Source organism: Callorhinus ursinus, unplaced genomic scaffold (assembly GCF_003265705.2).
Source record: "Callorhinus ursinus isolate GAN/ISIS: 27379988/994484 unplaced genomic scaffold, GSC_fseal_2.0 scaffold25, whole genome shotgun sequence".
In the NCBI taxonomy this organism is placed as follows: domain Eukaryota; kingdom Metazoa; phylum Chordata; class Mammalia; order Carnivora; family Otariidae; genus Callorhinus; species Callorhinus ursinus.
In genome coordinates, this window is record NW_027397087.1 from 31,323,847 (window position 1) to 31,339,045 (window position 15,199).

At 47.0% G+C, this 15,199-nt stretch overlaps 1 protein-coding gene across 2 annotated transcripts in view; it reads left to right on the forward strand.

The window, feature by feature from the left end:
• Positions 1 to 15,199, forward strand: part of MAP2K1 (mitogen-activated protein kinase kinase 1) — a 79,957-nt gene that overhangs the window by 23,394 nt on the left and 41,364 nt on the right. Inside the window, exons 1-2 of one of the 2 annotated variants that reach the window (XM_073877223.1) lie at positions 10,892 to 10,914; positions 14,633 to 14,843. In XM_073877223.1, the coding sequence (XP_073733324.1) occupies positions 10,907 to 10,914; positions 14,633 to 14,843 (219 nt within the window). In that variant the 5' untranslated portion in view covers positions 10,892 to 10,906. Of the gene's footprint in view, positions 1 to 10,891; positions 10,915 to 14,632; positions 14,844 to 15,199 lie in introns of those variants that run through there. The other variant, XM_025883549.2, reaches the window with a different exon arrangement.

The window sequence follows — 15,199 nt, forward strand, 5'->3', positions numbered from 1 at the left end:
AGTAAGGCATGTGGGAAATGAAATAGATGAACTGAACTTGGTGGGCTTCAGGCATCACTGGAAAGGCAGCCGCCACTTCCATTTGGATTGTATGGTTTGCAGTAATGCACATCCGTGTTGGGTTTAGGAATTGGATCCGGGACTGTGGATTGGTGTGGGATAAATACTGTCAAAGGCTTTTTTTCAGTCTGTCTTTGGACGAGGTAATGAGAGTTTAATTATCTGGAAGAGAAGTCTCCTGTGGGCTTCCAAGGATTTGGAAAGCGGAGCTCAGCAGTTTTTTTTTTTTTTTTTTTTTAAGATTTTATTTATTTGACAGAGAGAGACACAGCGAGAGAGGGAACAAAAGCAGGGGGAGTGGGAGAGGGAGAAGAAGCTTCCTGCAGAGCAGGGAGCCCGATGTGGGACTAGATCCCAGGACCCTGGGATCATGACCTGAGCTGAAGGCAGACACTTAACTGAGCCACCCAGGCGCCCTCTTGACTCCATTTCTGTGAAGGTTCCAAACTAGAATTTTTGCACTTACCCGTATGGCTATTTTGCACAAGCACAATATAGGTGATTTGACTCCAAAACCACACACTTAAATTGCATCCTCGTCAAATTGTGATGGTTTGTATGTCTTTTAGATTTTTAAATATTAAAAAAAATATTCTTAAGGCATTTTAAATTTTTTTAAATTAAAAAATTAAAAAATTTTGTGGCATTTTTAGAAGCTAAGATGTCAGGCTGCTCTTTGCTGAACCCTGAACATCATGAGGCATTCTAAGATGATGTGCTGGGACCATTTTTTTTTTTTAACTTAAGATTTTTTTTTTTTGAGGTATAATTGACATATAAGTGTGCTGATTGATACATTTGTGTGTTGCAATATGATTACCACCGTAGCCTTAGTTAACACCTCTGTCATATCACATAATTATTGTTTCTTTTTTGTGGTGAGAACATTTAAGATCTAATCTCTTAGCAGCTTTGCTGTATATAATACAGTATTGTTGACTGCTGTGCATTAGGCCTCTAAGACCTATTCTTCCACTGCAGGTTTGTACCCTTTGACCAACATCTCCCCAATATCCCTTCCTTTTCCTCAAACCTAATTCTTTAGCCTGGTGTATACTGTGCCTTTCATGGACTAGCCCCAGCTTACCTACCCTCTGGCCTTATCTGGATGGATGCACCTACTCTCTGGCCACTTGGAACAGCCTGTAACTTTCAGTGCCTCTTTATTCATGCTGATGCCCAAGCCTGGAGTGCTTTTTGCCCTGCTGCAAAAACTTGGATTATCCTTCATGACTAAACTTGGATGTTACATTTGCAGACTTTCTCTTTCCCTTCCTCATCTTAGATGGAATGGGGAGTCTTATCTCTGTTCCCATAGGCCCTTGTGCCCACCTCACTTTCAGCGTTATGATCTACCTTATCCTGTAGGCATTTCTTTCTTTTTTTTTTTTTTTTAAGATTTTATTTATTTATTTGACAGTGAGAGCAGGAACATAATCAGGGGGAGTGGGAGAGGGAGAAGCAGGCTTCCCGCGGAGCGTGGAGCCGGATGCGGGGCTCGATCGCAGGACTCTGGGATCATGATCTGAGCCAAAGGCAGACGCTTAACGACTGAGCCACCCAGGCACCCCACCCTGTAGTCATTTCTGTACTTGTTGGTATCCTTCCCTGTGTTTGGCTTGCACTGTGATACCTGTTTGTTTCTTTCATGTCTACATTTTTTTTTTAAGATTTTATTTATTCATTTGACAGAGAGGGAGAGCGCACAAGCAGGGGGAGCAGCAGGCAGAGGGAGAAGCAGGCACCCTGCTGAGTAGGGAGCCGAATGGGATGCGGGGCTCAATCCCAGGACCCTGAGATCATGACCTGAGCCAAAGGCAGACACTTAACCTACTGAGCCACCCAGGTGCCCCATCATCTCTGTATCTTTCTCCCCCTCTCTTTCTCTCACACACTCACACGCCGCCCACAAACTCGCACCCACACACTCGCACACACACCCACTCACACTCGCACACATGCTCACTCACACGCACTCGCAACATGCACGCTCGGACACACTCGCACAGACACACCCACACCCCCCACACGCACACTCACACACTGGCACACGCACAGTCACACACTCGCACACACCCACACGCTTACTCTCACTCGTGCACAATCGTGCACACGCTCACACTCGCACACATACACACTCGCACAAACACGCACAGACTCACGCTCACACACACTCGCACACGCTTACACACTGGCACACGCTCACACTCGCAGTCACACGCACACGCAACACACTAGCAGACACACAAACACTCTTGCACATGTTCACACACTGGTGCACACTCGCACACCCACACACGCTCACACTCTCGCATATACTCTCACACTCGCACACGGCCACGCACACTCGGACACTTGCACACGCACACTCGCGCACGGTCACACTCGCACACTCACACTTTGGCACACGGTCATGCTCATGCTCGCACACAGTCGCACACGCTCACACGCTCACGCTCGCACACAGTCACACACGCGCGCACACACACACTTGCCCAGGCTTACACACCGGCACACGCTCACACACTTGCAATGCTCACACACACACTTGCACACGTCCACGCACACACGGATACTCGCACACACACGCTTGCAAACTTGCACACATTCGCACAGTCGCACACGGTCACGCTCACACTCGCACATACTCGGACATGCTCTCACACACCCGCACACGTTCACACACTCGCAACCTTGCACACACACTCGCACACGCTCGCCCATGCTCATACACACACTCGCACACACAGTCACATAGTTTCACACTCACACTTGCACACTCATACACATGCACACACTCGTATACACACACATACACATTCACACACACACAGCCTGGTGAGAGCAGCGACCTAAGTCTTCCTCATCTGTACCTTCCTAGCGTCTAGCACAGATAGTGCCTGTCACACAGTGGGTGCTCCATGATAAATCTGCATTGCGTTTTCAGAGCTGTGGGCATAAATGGGTATAAGACAGATGTTTGCTCAACCTCCCTGTCCCCTTCCCTCCTCTAGATTGGAGCAGTCCTGCAGCTTTACATTCTCATGGTCACTTTTGCCTCTCTAGGACCCGCGGTTCCCTTTCTGTGTTTTTGTCTCTTCTTTTTGCTCTGTGTTGAATCAGCTTGGAATTTGGCCCTTTCTTGCTGGTTTTCACCAAACAACAATAAGAATGAAATATACACAGAGCTATTTTCGGGCACAGCAGATTGGACTGAAGGTCTGGGGTAGGGAGGGTGTATTACATTATAGCAATAAAGACAGCTTAACTTCTAGTAGTGTGAATTATCTTTGGTCTTAAATGACCTTTTGCCCCTTTGCCATGGTGCCTCCTTCCTTCTTGTGCCACTTTACAGCCACTCTCCAAACAGGCTTCTCCCATCTTATTCGGTATAAATCATTTCTTCCTCTGCTCCACCCACCATACTGTTCAGGCCTGCTTCTGCCTATGCCGTGGATCAGGCCCTTTTAAACTATGGGCAAGCCTTCTGGTCCTCTGGTACCCTCTGCTACCAGGGGGTTTGTTAGCACAAACATTTACCTCCCCCGCTTCTTTCAGAAGACAGAAGCCAGCACAGTTAGTTTGGGTTTTAGTTAAGTTTTGTTCTCTGTGGTATGTGATTTTACTTCTGCCAGGTAGGTTTTGACCCTACCAGGCCAACTGCTATTAATTCGAGGGCCTGACTAGTAGTTTTCTACAAAGTGAGCACTTGTATGGACTTCTAGTCATGGTCCTGAGACTGGGTTCCGTGCGCATTGCCAGACAGTGAAGTAGAGAGTGGAATTTTTTTTCCCCAGAGATGATGTGTGCTCAGAGGTGAGGTTTGCTGACTCCTCTTGTGGGTACTTTGATTAAGGAGAATGGCCAAGGTTTCATAAACGTGTTCGTGTATTTAAGGAAGGACTAAGTCTGGAGAACTGATGATTTCTCCGTGTGGACTAGAATTAGAGACACATTTTGAATCTGTGTTTCTTCTGACTGTATCTTCCTGCGCATTGGCTCTTTCCCTTTTTGCCCTGGGGACCTGAATGTCTTCATGGTTCTGGGTTAGGAGGTCTAAGATGATGGTCACTTTGGGGACTGTACCTTTTTCTCTCATTGAAGAGCAACTCGCATTGCTGATGCACAGAGTGGCAGGGGCTATTACTACGTAGGCAGTCTCTTCCTTTCTCTTTTTTTAAGTAGACTCCATGCCCAACATGGGGTTTGAACTCACAACCCCGAGATCAAGAGTCATACGCTCTACTGGGCCAGCCAGGCACCCCTACATAGGCAGTTTCTAAAAGGTCTTTATCTACGTCAGCTTCTTAAGAGCAGGGAATGGGTGGGGTCAGATACATCATTTTTCTAAGGCCACAATCAACCAGCTTGTCCTTTCAGGAACACACCCATTGTGTGGCCACCACCAGACCCAGTGCTCCCTTTCTTCCTCGGATGGTGACCACATATTTACTGGATGTTCCACTTGGGTTGTCCATAGTGTTTTCTCCCTTCCAGTACTGCCTGCCGCCGCCTCTCCACCCTGCCTCCCTCAGTAGTCCCTTGGCTGCCTTGTGGCCACCTGAATTTTTACTGCTTCTACTGGCGTGCTTCACCTGGGCAGTGTCCTTTCTCTTCCCTTCCCGTTCCACTCAAAATGACTCAGCCTTGGATGTTCCTCTGAAAGGAATTCCTCTCTGGCTAGATTTAATTTGTTGCCTTTCCAGGAACCTTTTAGTGGAGTAGAGCACAGTTCTTTGCCTCAAAGGAATAAATCGCTAACAGGTAAAAATACCTGTGTGATCGCTGATCGGGTGGGGAGTTGTTTGAAGGACATGAGCTCTTTGGCTCATGGTGTGGAGAAAAGCTAGCTTTTGGAGTTCCAGCCCTACCTAGTCTTGCTTGCTCCCGGCCTCCATTTCCGTTTCTGTAAAATGGGAACAACGTATGTAATGTTTAATGTTGTGAGGGTGAAGTGAGTTAATGGGAACAACATGGCTAGCATTTAAGAATCTCAGGTCTTAACTTCATCTAAATTTCATTTTTTATCAGACAATTATTATGTCCCCGTTTTGTCCTTATCAAGTAAAGCCTTTATTCTTTTCATCCTCCATCTTCTGATTCCGCCCCCACCCCGTCTCCAAATTTCATCACTTTTTTTTTTTTTTTGGTACTCCAGAAGATCCTTTAGAAATTAATTCATATGTGGCTAATATGAAACAAATTTTTTCCATTGGAGAAGAAACCATAGTCTCTCAGTTCTTTCAAGCAACATGACACTCTTTCTCCGACTCAGGATGTTGTTCAATATTTAAGAAGAGTCTGTGTGAGTGGGTGGTCCTGTCACTCCAGAGGTTCCTCTGTGTGGGTGTGTGCGTGTGTTTTCATCGTGACTCTCTGCAGAAACACGCCACGGGAAGGCAGTTTGTATAATTTCAGAAGGCTCTTTGATTCCAGGGAGTATTTGTGGGTTTTGTTTGCTTTTGTTTTGTTTTCGAAGGGTAGGAATATGTGATTGTTTATCCTTTTTTTTTCCCTTTTTTTTTTAGTAGGCTCCACGCCCAGTGTGTAGCTTGACCTCACGACCGTGAGATCGAGAGTTGCACGCACTACCAACTGAGCCAGCCAGGCACCCCTGTTTATGTTTTTTTTTTAATTAAACCTGTTTTCTTGACTTTGAAAGACATTTGTTGATTGGTCTGGAAGCTACTTGATTGAAAATGAAATTAAAGAGAAACACTTGTCCTGACCCTCATTTTCTTTTTCCTCTTAAGTTACAGTTCTCTAACACTTGCTGTTTATCACAGCTTTATTCTCCGTTTTCTACAGGGCAGACCACACTAGAATGCCCTTTCCCCTTCTTTGCTGTCTAAGTTTTATTTATCATTATAGACCCAATTCGGGGCCCCTATCCCTATAAAACTTACACTGATTATGCCAGCATTTCCTGAACTACAGAGTTGTCAGTTGTCAGAGTTGTCCCAGGCCTCTTGAGAAAATTAGGGGAATTGCAAAACAGTCTTTGCCCCACAGTCTTTTTTGGATGTGGTGGTGAAACCAATGAAAGGCAATAAGGGCAGTTTTTCTTTTTTCTTTTTCTTTTTCTTTTTTTTTAAGTAGGCTCCATGCTGGGCTCGAACTCACAAGAGATTAAAGAGTCAGTTGCTCAACCCACAGAGCCATTCTAGTGTCTTAAGGCAGTATTTAACTACATTGTACATTTTTGCCAGATTATTATGTGAAAACATGAAGATGCAGGAATTTCATCAGTAGAATGGGGCTGACAGTGGTGATCACATCATGGTGTTGTTAGACTAAAGGGACTCATCTACCTTTCGCAGAATGCCTGTCACACAGTACTCAGTAAATCAGTAGGAAGGACTAGCAAATTAACGTTACCCTTACTAACCAATAATTACTAACCAATACTGTTAAATACTTGTTTAGCACGTTAGATGATTTCAGCATTTTTTACATTCCACTCTTAAATCTCCACAACAACCTTTTTTAATTTTTGTTTTTTTAAGTGAGCTCCACACCCATTGTGGGGCTTGGACTCATGACCCCACGACAAGATCAGGAGTCACATGTTCTACCGACTGAGCCGGCTGGGCACCCCATCCACAACAGCCTTTTATTTCTCACCACATCATTGGCTTAAATGCCCTTAGCTGCCTGCGTTCCTCTCCTTGCTTCCCGAAGGGTCTTCTGGTGCTGAAATGCGTGCATTCTCAGAGAAGGCCTGCGAAGATAAAACAGTCCATATAGTCTCAGAGGAAAAGGCAGTGAGGATGGGAAAAGGGTCAACGTGTGGACAGGAAGTAGTGACCGCGGGCCTCAAGCTGTACAGCATGGGAAGGCAGCCGCGGCGTTTGCAGACATGCATGGCCCTGGGACTTAGCTGCAAAGTTCTGTCCTTGGAAAACTGCAGGATGAATCTGGTTTTAGGATTAGAGAACTTTAGCATTGAAGAGGACTTTAAAGACCACCTAGTTTAACTCTGTTTTACCTGTGGGAACAGTCGAGGGGAAAGTAACGTGAATAGTTCACAGACTGAGTAATTTCCAAGTTGAACCCAAGTCTTCTGACTTGCAAAGCCCTTCACACTTACTTCTTAAGCAGAGAGTATATGGCAGCCGCATGCACGTTTGTTGTTGTTGTTTTTTTTTCCTTTCTAGTAGTTTTATGTCCCACTGTGAAAGACCAGCTCTGTGCTGACCCAGAAGCAGCTCATTTCTTACATATGTCACTGGCCCTGGAAGTGGATCTGGGGGCTGCTTCCAAGAATGACTGTGAGACTCTGCTCACCTCTACGTCTGTCAGCAAGCAGAGGAGAGTAGGCGGCCAAGATACGATTTACATTAGCAGCCAGCATCAAGGAAAAGGGAAAAAATACTTTTGCTAAATTCAGTGGAGCACATTATGAACCGGGCAAGGGAACGGCTGTACTGAAGCGTGTCTTCCCACAGCTGCTTATGAGACTAAGCCCAAAGCCGGGTTCAACACCAACACAAAGCAGAGGTCTATTGCTGGGGGAGGAGAAGGAAGCTTTCTCCTGCCCAAGAACTGCCACAGATGCAGGGTCGTTTTGGTTGCCATGGGGAGGAGGGGAAGTCCATGTTCACAGGGCCTGTTTAAGACTGAGGCTGACCCAGGACAGGAGAGAACTTCCCTATTGCTACCATTGGCACAATGGCTGGCTTCCCAGGCTGTATAGTTTGAGGCCTGCGGTCATCACTTTTTGTCCACACGTACACCCCACTGCCTGTTTTCTCATCCTCACTGCCCTTTCCTTTGAAGCTGGACTGTTTTATCTTCGCAGGCCTTCTCTGGGAATGCACGCATTTCGGCACCGGAAGGCTCTTCGGGAAGCAGGGAGAGGAACAGAGGCAGCTAAGGGCACTTTAAGCCAATGACTTGATGAGAAATACAAGGTGGTCACAGAGATGATATGAGGGTGTTATGTAAAAGTAATTGCCCTCAACCCCTGGAGGAGAGGCAAAAGCATGGAGAAAGATCCCACTCTGTGGCCAGGCATCATGGGACAGTTCAGAGCTGAGGGAGGAGTAGGAACACCGAGGGGAAAAAAAAATCTCTGCAGCTCAGGCTCCACTCTGACCACGAGATAAAACCCATTGCTGGAGAATTTGGCAGCCTGTGGTGCACGGAAATTACCAGTGTTCACCAGAAAACCCAAACCTAGCTCAACTCCCAACGAATACACGCTAACAGCATGACCGAAGAGTGTGCCCATTTCTAAGCATAAAGATGATGTACCTCAGTCCTTATTCTTCTATTACAGTGTGTGCCACTCAATGCAATATTAAAAGACACAAAAATCAAGAGAGAAAAAACAACCTGCAAGAGATAAGGCCGTTGATCTAGAACTAGACTCGGAGATGACCCAGCTGTTGGAATTAATGGTCAGGGGCTTTAAAATAACCTATGATTATGGACACCATGCATGAACAAATGAGGAATTTCAGAAGAGATGGAAACTAAAGATAAAGTGAAAATGCTAGAAAATTTTAAAAACATGACATCAAAGGTCAACGGGTCTGTCAGCAGACTGGAGGAAACTGAGGAAAGAATCAGTGAGTGACCCTGAAGATAGGTTAGTAGAAATTATCTTAATTGAAATAAAAAGTATCCAAACTGAGACACAAGGAGGAAAGGAATAAAAAGAAATCAGATCACAGCATCCAAGATGTATGTACAGAGAGAGAGGAAGAGACAGACGCTGAGAGAGAGGAGACACAGACAGACACTGACCTGACTGGAACTTTTTAAGGAATTGGCTTATGTAACTATGGAAGCCTGGGAAGTCCACAGTCTGCAGGGTAGCCTGGCAGGCTGGAGACCCACGGAAGACTTGAGCCCAAAGGCAGCCTGCTGGCAGACTGTGAGGTCATTCTTCGTTTTATTAAGGCCTTAAACTAACTGGATGAGTCCCACTCACATTACGGAGAGTAATCTGCTTTACTCAAAGTTCACCAATTTAACTGTTATTCTCATTCCTCCCCCCTCCCCACAAACCCCACTTTCATAGAAACATTCTGAATAAAGTTTGACCAAATATCTTAGCATTGTGGCCCTGCCAAGCTGATACATAAAATTAACCATCACATGCCCCCTTCTGGTTACTGCCCCCACCCAAAAGCGTGTTCACTTTTCTACTTTATAACTGCATAGATTAGTTTTGCCTTTTTTTGAATTTGACATAGATGCAGAAGAACACGTACTTTGTTGTTCCATCTGGCTTCTTTCTTACATAATCCTAGAATTTTATTGCCTGGTTAAGCAGCCCTTCCCAGAGTGGCCTGCAGGGTTGAGGGGTAAGGGTATAGAGCCCCTTCTCCACCATGCTGTTTGGGGCTGGCCTAAACTGCACTCCCTAACACTGATGGGCTAGCCTAGGGTGGAGTCTGGAATTGGTTAGCTGGGCCTTTGGTCCTCTCTGCCTTCTCCCTTCAGGCCCATTCTTCTTTCCTTATACTCTTTGTTGTTTTATTTTTTAAAGATTTTATTTACTTTTTCGAGAGAGAGAACATGAGTAGGGGAGGGCAGAGAGAGGGAGAAGCAGGCTTCCCACGGAGCAGGGAGCCCGATGTGGGGCTTGATCCCAGGACCCTGGGGTCATGACCTGAGCAGAAGGCAGACGCTTAACCCACTGAGCCACCCAGGCACCCCCTTCTCTTACACTCTTTGCAACTCCCACATCCCCCCTGTCCATGGTTTGACTCTGTAGAGAACCCTAAAGCCAGTTCTTTTCTTTTTTCCCCCTCACATTTCTCTTCTCTTGAAAATCTTCAGCTTTTCAACCAGAATGCACACTCAGTCTTACTCTCTACCTCCTCAGCTGGTTGTCACATTGACACAAGCTTGGATCTCAGAGACACCTAGACAGCTCTCCCCTCCCTTCTCTCCTCCTCCTCATGTACTTTTTTTTTTAACTGGGTGTGGAAACTGAGTACCAGAAAGGGTGGTGGCTTGCCCAAGATCTCACAGATGGGGCGGGGGGGGTTGCAGTCAGTCTCTTGATGCTGTTTGCCCCTGGCTTGGGTCTTCTGCCTGTGCTCTTCCTTCCCTGCCCCAGTAGCATTCTTACTTTCCAAATGTCACGGGGGAGAACTTCCCAACTCCCTGAGCTCTCCGAGGACACCCGCCTGCCTGCACTGGGATCTTTTCTCTGCTCCAGTCCGGTGATTGTCATCCCCTGCTCTTCCCTCTGTGCTCCTTCCTGGCAGGGCCTGCCACCCAGGCTAGAGCAAGGCTCAGGTGACAGACCGCTGGCTGGTGTTTGCATGCTGCTGTGGCCCTGTTTGGTGTGTGGCAGTTGGAAGCCCCCTTTCCTTTGTCTAGACGTCCCCTCCCTCCCCCTTAAATCATTCCTTTAGGTCAGCTTCCCGTTTCAGTGACCATCAGGGTTGGAGATGGCAGTGTGGGGTCTTGAGCTCTGTTCTAGGAGTTGGGAGAGCTGGCCACCAGTAAGCTGTGTGACTTTGTCCTCTCTGGACCTCCGTTTCCTCGCCTGTAAAATGGGTCTTGCAGGTCCTTCCCTGTACCACGTTTTATACTACTTCCTGATTTAAACCCCTGAGCCACAAATGCAAGATTCCAGTTGTGGCAGTGCATTAGGCTTAGCAGATGGGTGGGATGAGGGAGAGGGAAGGAGATGTTCTTGCCCATAGGATCATCCTTTCTCCACCCACTTCATTGTGCCTCCCTGGTGTTTTCAGAACACAAATGACAACCCTTGTTTTTCTCCACTTTCCTTGCTCTTCTCTGCATTCCCATTTCAAACCTATAATCTTCTTGTATCTTGATGAACTTGTGTTTACTGTAAGACAGCCACGGTGCAGAATTCATGTTGCTGTGAGTTATTTTCTCTCTCCTGTGGTGCATGGGGTGATGGGAGACAGACATTCACAGCTGGTCCCGGGAGAGGGCTGTGTGTGTGTGTGTGTGTGTGTGTGTGTGTGTGTGTGTGTGTGTGTGAGAGAGAGAGAGAGAGAGAGAGAGAGAGAGTGAGTTATTGTTCTGGGCTCCAGAGTCCTTTCTCAATCCATAGTCCTGATTTTGCTGGTTTCAGTTAAAGCCAAAGATTGTGCAGGAGACAGGTCCTGGTCCTCTGAGATTTGGAGCCTTGTGGTGTGGTTGAGGGGTGACAGGCTCCTCTCTTCCTATCTTCTTTGCTGGAAGCATTTCACCTTGGGGTCGGGTGGGGCAGGAATGAGCCTTGTTGAACATCCCTGACTCCCCATACAGGAGGAAGCAGTACTAAATACTGCTGCGTTATTGATTGATTTCTTTTTAATGAGTACTGAAAGCTGTTTAGATGCCAGGATTTTCCTTTTACCTTCAGATAAAATCCTTTGTCTTTCTTCCTCCGCAACAGTTCTTAAACTTTTCAAGGGTTTTAAAAGTTGTTACGGGAAAGGCTTCTGGATCCCACTCTTGCTGCCTTGGCAGCTCCTACTTGCCCTCCAGCCGACCCGCACCTGACCTGACACTAGTGTAGAAGCGTGTCAAAATTCCATTGTTCCTTCACTTTGGTTTTCTGTTCTGGCTCTCCCCTGGTGAAGGAAGCAAGCATGGCGTTGTGCCTCCATTTGACAGAAGAGAAAAACGGAGATGTGTCAGAGTTCGGTGAGCAGTCTGTGGTCGCACGGCTAGCTATTGACTACTTTGGGGTAAGAATCCGGGGTTCCTGATTACTACTGACTCGTCAGCTTGGCAGCACTGCCCCACCCCCAGTCATCAGGGGAGTCAGGGCACCACAGCGTGGAGTCTGTGCTGTGTCCCTCTGTGGCTCAGTCTTCTGAAAGCACAAATCAGGAGCCAGCTCCTTAGCTGGTGGGGGGAGGCGGTTAGACGGTCAAGCATAGGTGGTCGAGGAGGGAGGAAGCCCATACTGAGTTTTTCTTCCTGAAGGTGGGAAAATTACTTATTTCTGCAGAGAGCTGGGAAAGTGAGCAGAGTCAGCATTTCTTCTTTTTCTTTGCCAGCTGGATGGGGTTTCTTGTGGCCAGTGTTACTTGCAAGGCAACGTTGACCTTGAGATGCAGGGCCGGCAGGATTGCATCTGGCGCAAATGGCTCTTTGTGGAGGTACCCCATCTTCATGTACAATTGAGCCCTGCTATGGCAAGTGCCCTGCACTAGGATCTTACCCGTGTCTGCACGTTGCCTTCCTTGAAAGTATTGAACTTTTTGAAGAGGTAGTATAGCATTACGGTTAAAAATAGAGATTCTCTTTGCCCAGGTTTCCATCCTTGCTCTGTTGCTTACTAGCTCTGTGACCTTGGGGAAGTCACTTCACCCATCTGTGCTTGAGTTTGCTATCTGATGTGGATTAAATGCATTAGCAAGTGTAAAACAGTACATGGTGCTGTGAGGAGAGTGACTTCCTTCCATTCACTTTTCCCCCCTCCCTCCTACCTGCTCAGCATGAGTGCGTGTTTGACGGAAGCCCTTGGAGTGGACTGCTGAGCCCTACAGGCAGCTGGAACCTCATCGAAGTTTTAGCTGTGGGGTTTGTCTGCGTTTGACAGGTCTCTCCAAACATTGTCATTGATGGGTTCCTGAGAGTCAGGAAACCTGAAGGTGGTCATTGATGGGTTCCTGAGAGTCAGGAAACCTGAAGGTGGCTGTGCCCTCCCAGCCATGCTTGTTCTGGGCAGCTGTGAGACTTAGTTGAGCCTTTCAGCAGGATGAGAATATTACCAGGCATCTTAGTCTGTTCAGGCTGCATAACAAAATGTCATAGACTGGTTGGCTTAAACAACAGAAAGGTATCTTCTCATGGTCCTGGAGGCTTGAAGCCCAAGATGAGGGTCCCGGCATGGTTGGGTTCTGGTGAGGCCTCTCTTCCTGGCCTGCAGACAGCTAGCTGCCTTCTCTCGGTGTCCTCACACCACCACCTTTGGCGTGTGCCTGGAGGCAGGAAGGCTACCTCTCTTCTTATGGCCACCAGTCCTATCTGATTAGGACTCCACCCATATGACCTTATTTGACCTTATTTAACCTTAAGCTCTTAAAAAAAGTCCTGTCTCTAAACATACATACATTGGGGGTTAGGCCTTCAACATATGAATTTGAGGGAGACACAACTCAGTCCATAGCACCAGCCTTCCTTCCCCGAGAGCTACCCAGTGAGGACACTTGGTGAAAACAGCCTGGTGTCTTCTGTGGCCCTTATACTCTTATTTGTAAGGTATGTTGGATCTTCCCATAGACCGGGGAGGCGGGAGGTCTGGATCTCCCTGCCTTCTTGAGAGTTGGAATAGAGAGTGAATGAAGAGTGGAAGATTATGCTTACCTGTCAAGCTCAGAAATGGCGTGTATGTTGGGGCTTGGGCACCAGCCTTCTGATGTGCTCTGTCTCGCCACCCGAGTTGTTGGTTTAGACTAGAACTAAAGTCACATGAAACGCAGTGGAAGCTCTCTTTACCACCGTCCCCTTAACGAACTCCCAGGAATAATGAATGCTTTTCTGTTCTCTGTAAACTCAGTACTGCCCACAAGCGTGCTGAATGCACAGCTCACAGGGTGCTCTCTGCCCTGCCCACCCGCCTCAGCACCCACTGGCTGAATTACGTGCTTACCGAGAGCCACTTTGTTCCCAGAGTCATTTGTAAGGTTGTGGCTGCTATTGTAATTAAGTAAGGTACTTAAATATCAGATAAACTGGTGAAATATGCCTGCAAATGAAGTGGGTTCCCCCCCCCCCTTTGAACGCTAATTAAAAGCCATGGAAAGACTCAGTAAGTCCAACTCACTAAAACATTACTATAAAATTAGGTGAGCATTAAGATTGGGGGAAATCCTAAAACTCTTACGATTTTATGTTGATATTCTGTATCTACATTTTTACTCCACTTTAAGGAATCAGGTATTGGAAATGATAGTGTATCATGTTCTAGTTCATGTCAGGAGGATGGTGTGGGGCTCTTCCCAGTGGAATTTTACTCAAAGAGAGGGACTTGCCCTACCTACGTTAGAAGATGGGTGAATAAATGCACATTTATATATATTATGCAAAAATAAAAATTTTAGGTAAATATTTTTAGGATTCTTTGCTTTGATTAACCTGGTTCTTGACCTAATGACATTAGAGAGAAGAGTTTCTACTGTTACCATTCAGTTTAGAGCCTGTCAGAGCCTGTTTTGATGGTTTGGTTTGATTTCAGTTTAGTGGTTTTAGGAAATAGATTTTATTTTGTGTACGGTGTTAATAAATCCAATACTAGTGGGGCTTTTGGAACGGGTTTTAAAGCAAATGAAGGTGGCTCATTCTGGATTTTAGCAGATTCTTTGGTTCCTTCTGTAGACTTGCAGCATAGTGAGAGAGACCGAATTTCCTCATTTGACAAATGAGGAAACCGAGGCCTCAAGAGGAGAAGGGTGTCAGTGGGAAGGGGTGTTGGGTGGCGTAGTGGAGGAGCAGGGCTACCGTGCGTGGAACCCTCCCCCAGGACCCATGCACTGGTTCTCCGGTCTGGCCCCGGAGCTGAAACTCTCCACCACACAGATGCTCCTCTGGCGGGACCCCTCTGATGCTGGTTGTGACTCGTGCTCTCCCTTTGGGACAGGACCAACCTGGAGGCCTTGCAGAAGAAGCTGGAGGAGTTGGAGCTCGATGAGCAGCAGCGGAAGCGCCTTGAGGCCTTTCTCACCCAGAAGCAGAAGGTCGGGGAATTGAAGGATGACGACTTCGAGAAGATCAGTGAGCTGGGTGCCGGCAACGGCGGTGTGGTGTTCAAGGTCTCCCACAAGCCCTCCGGCCTGGTCATGGCCAGAAAGGTGAGGCCACTCAAAAAAAAAAAAAAAAAGACTGAATCAGGTTGGCCTTGGTGAATAGGTAATTGGATTATCTGTATATGCCTAGGGCCTGTGGGAGGAAGACTGACTTTCCACTCACTACGGTTTTGTGCGGTTTGAATTTTGAGCTCCTGTTATCTGTCAGATTATACGATAAACACCCTGATGGTGTGTTAGTGTATTTATCCCCACCCCCAGACTGGAAAAGAAAGGCAGGTGACCTTCCTTAGCTTTCTGTGTGCTCCGGAAAGAATGCAAGGGTGCCTGTTTGCCATTATCCGGGCAGGAGAAGCCGCTTTCATTTAGGCAGCCCCGGCGATGCGCCAAATGCTGGTTTC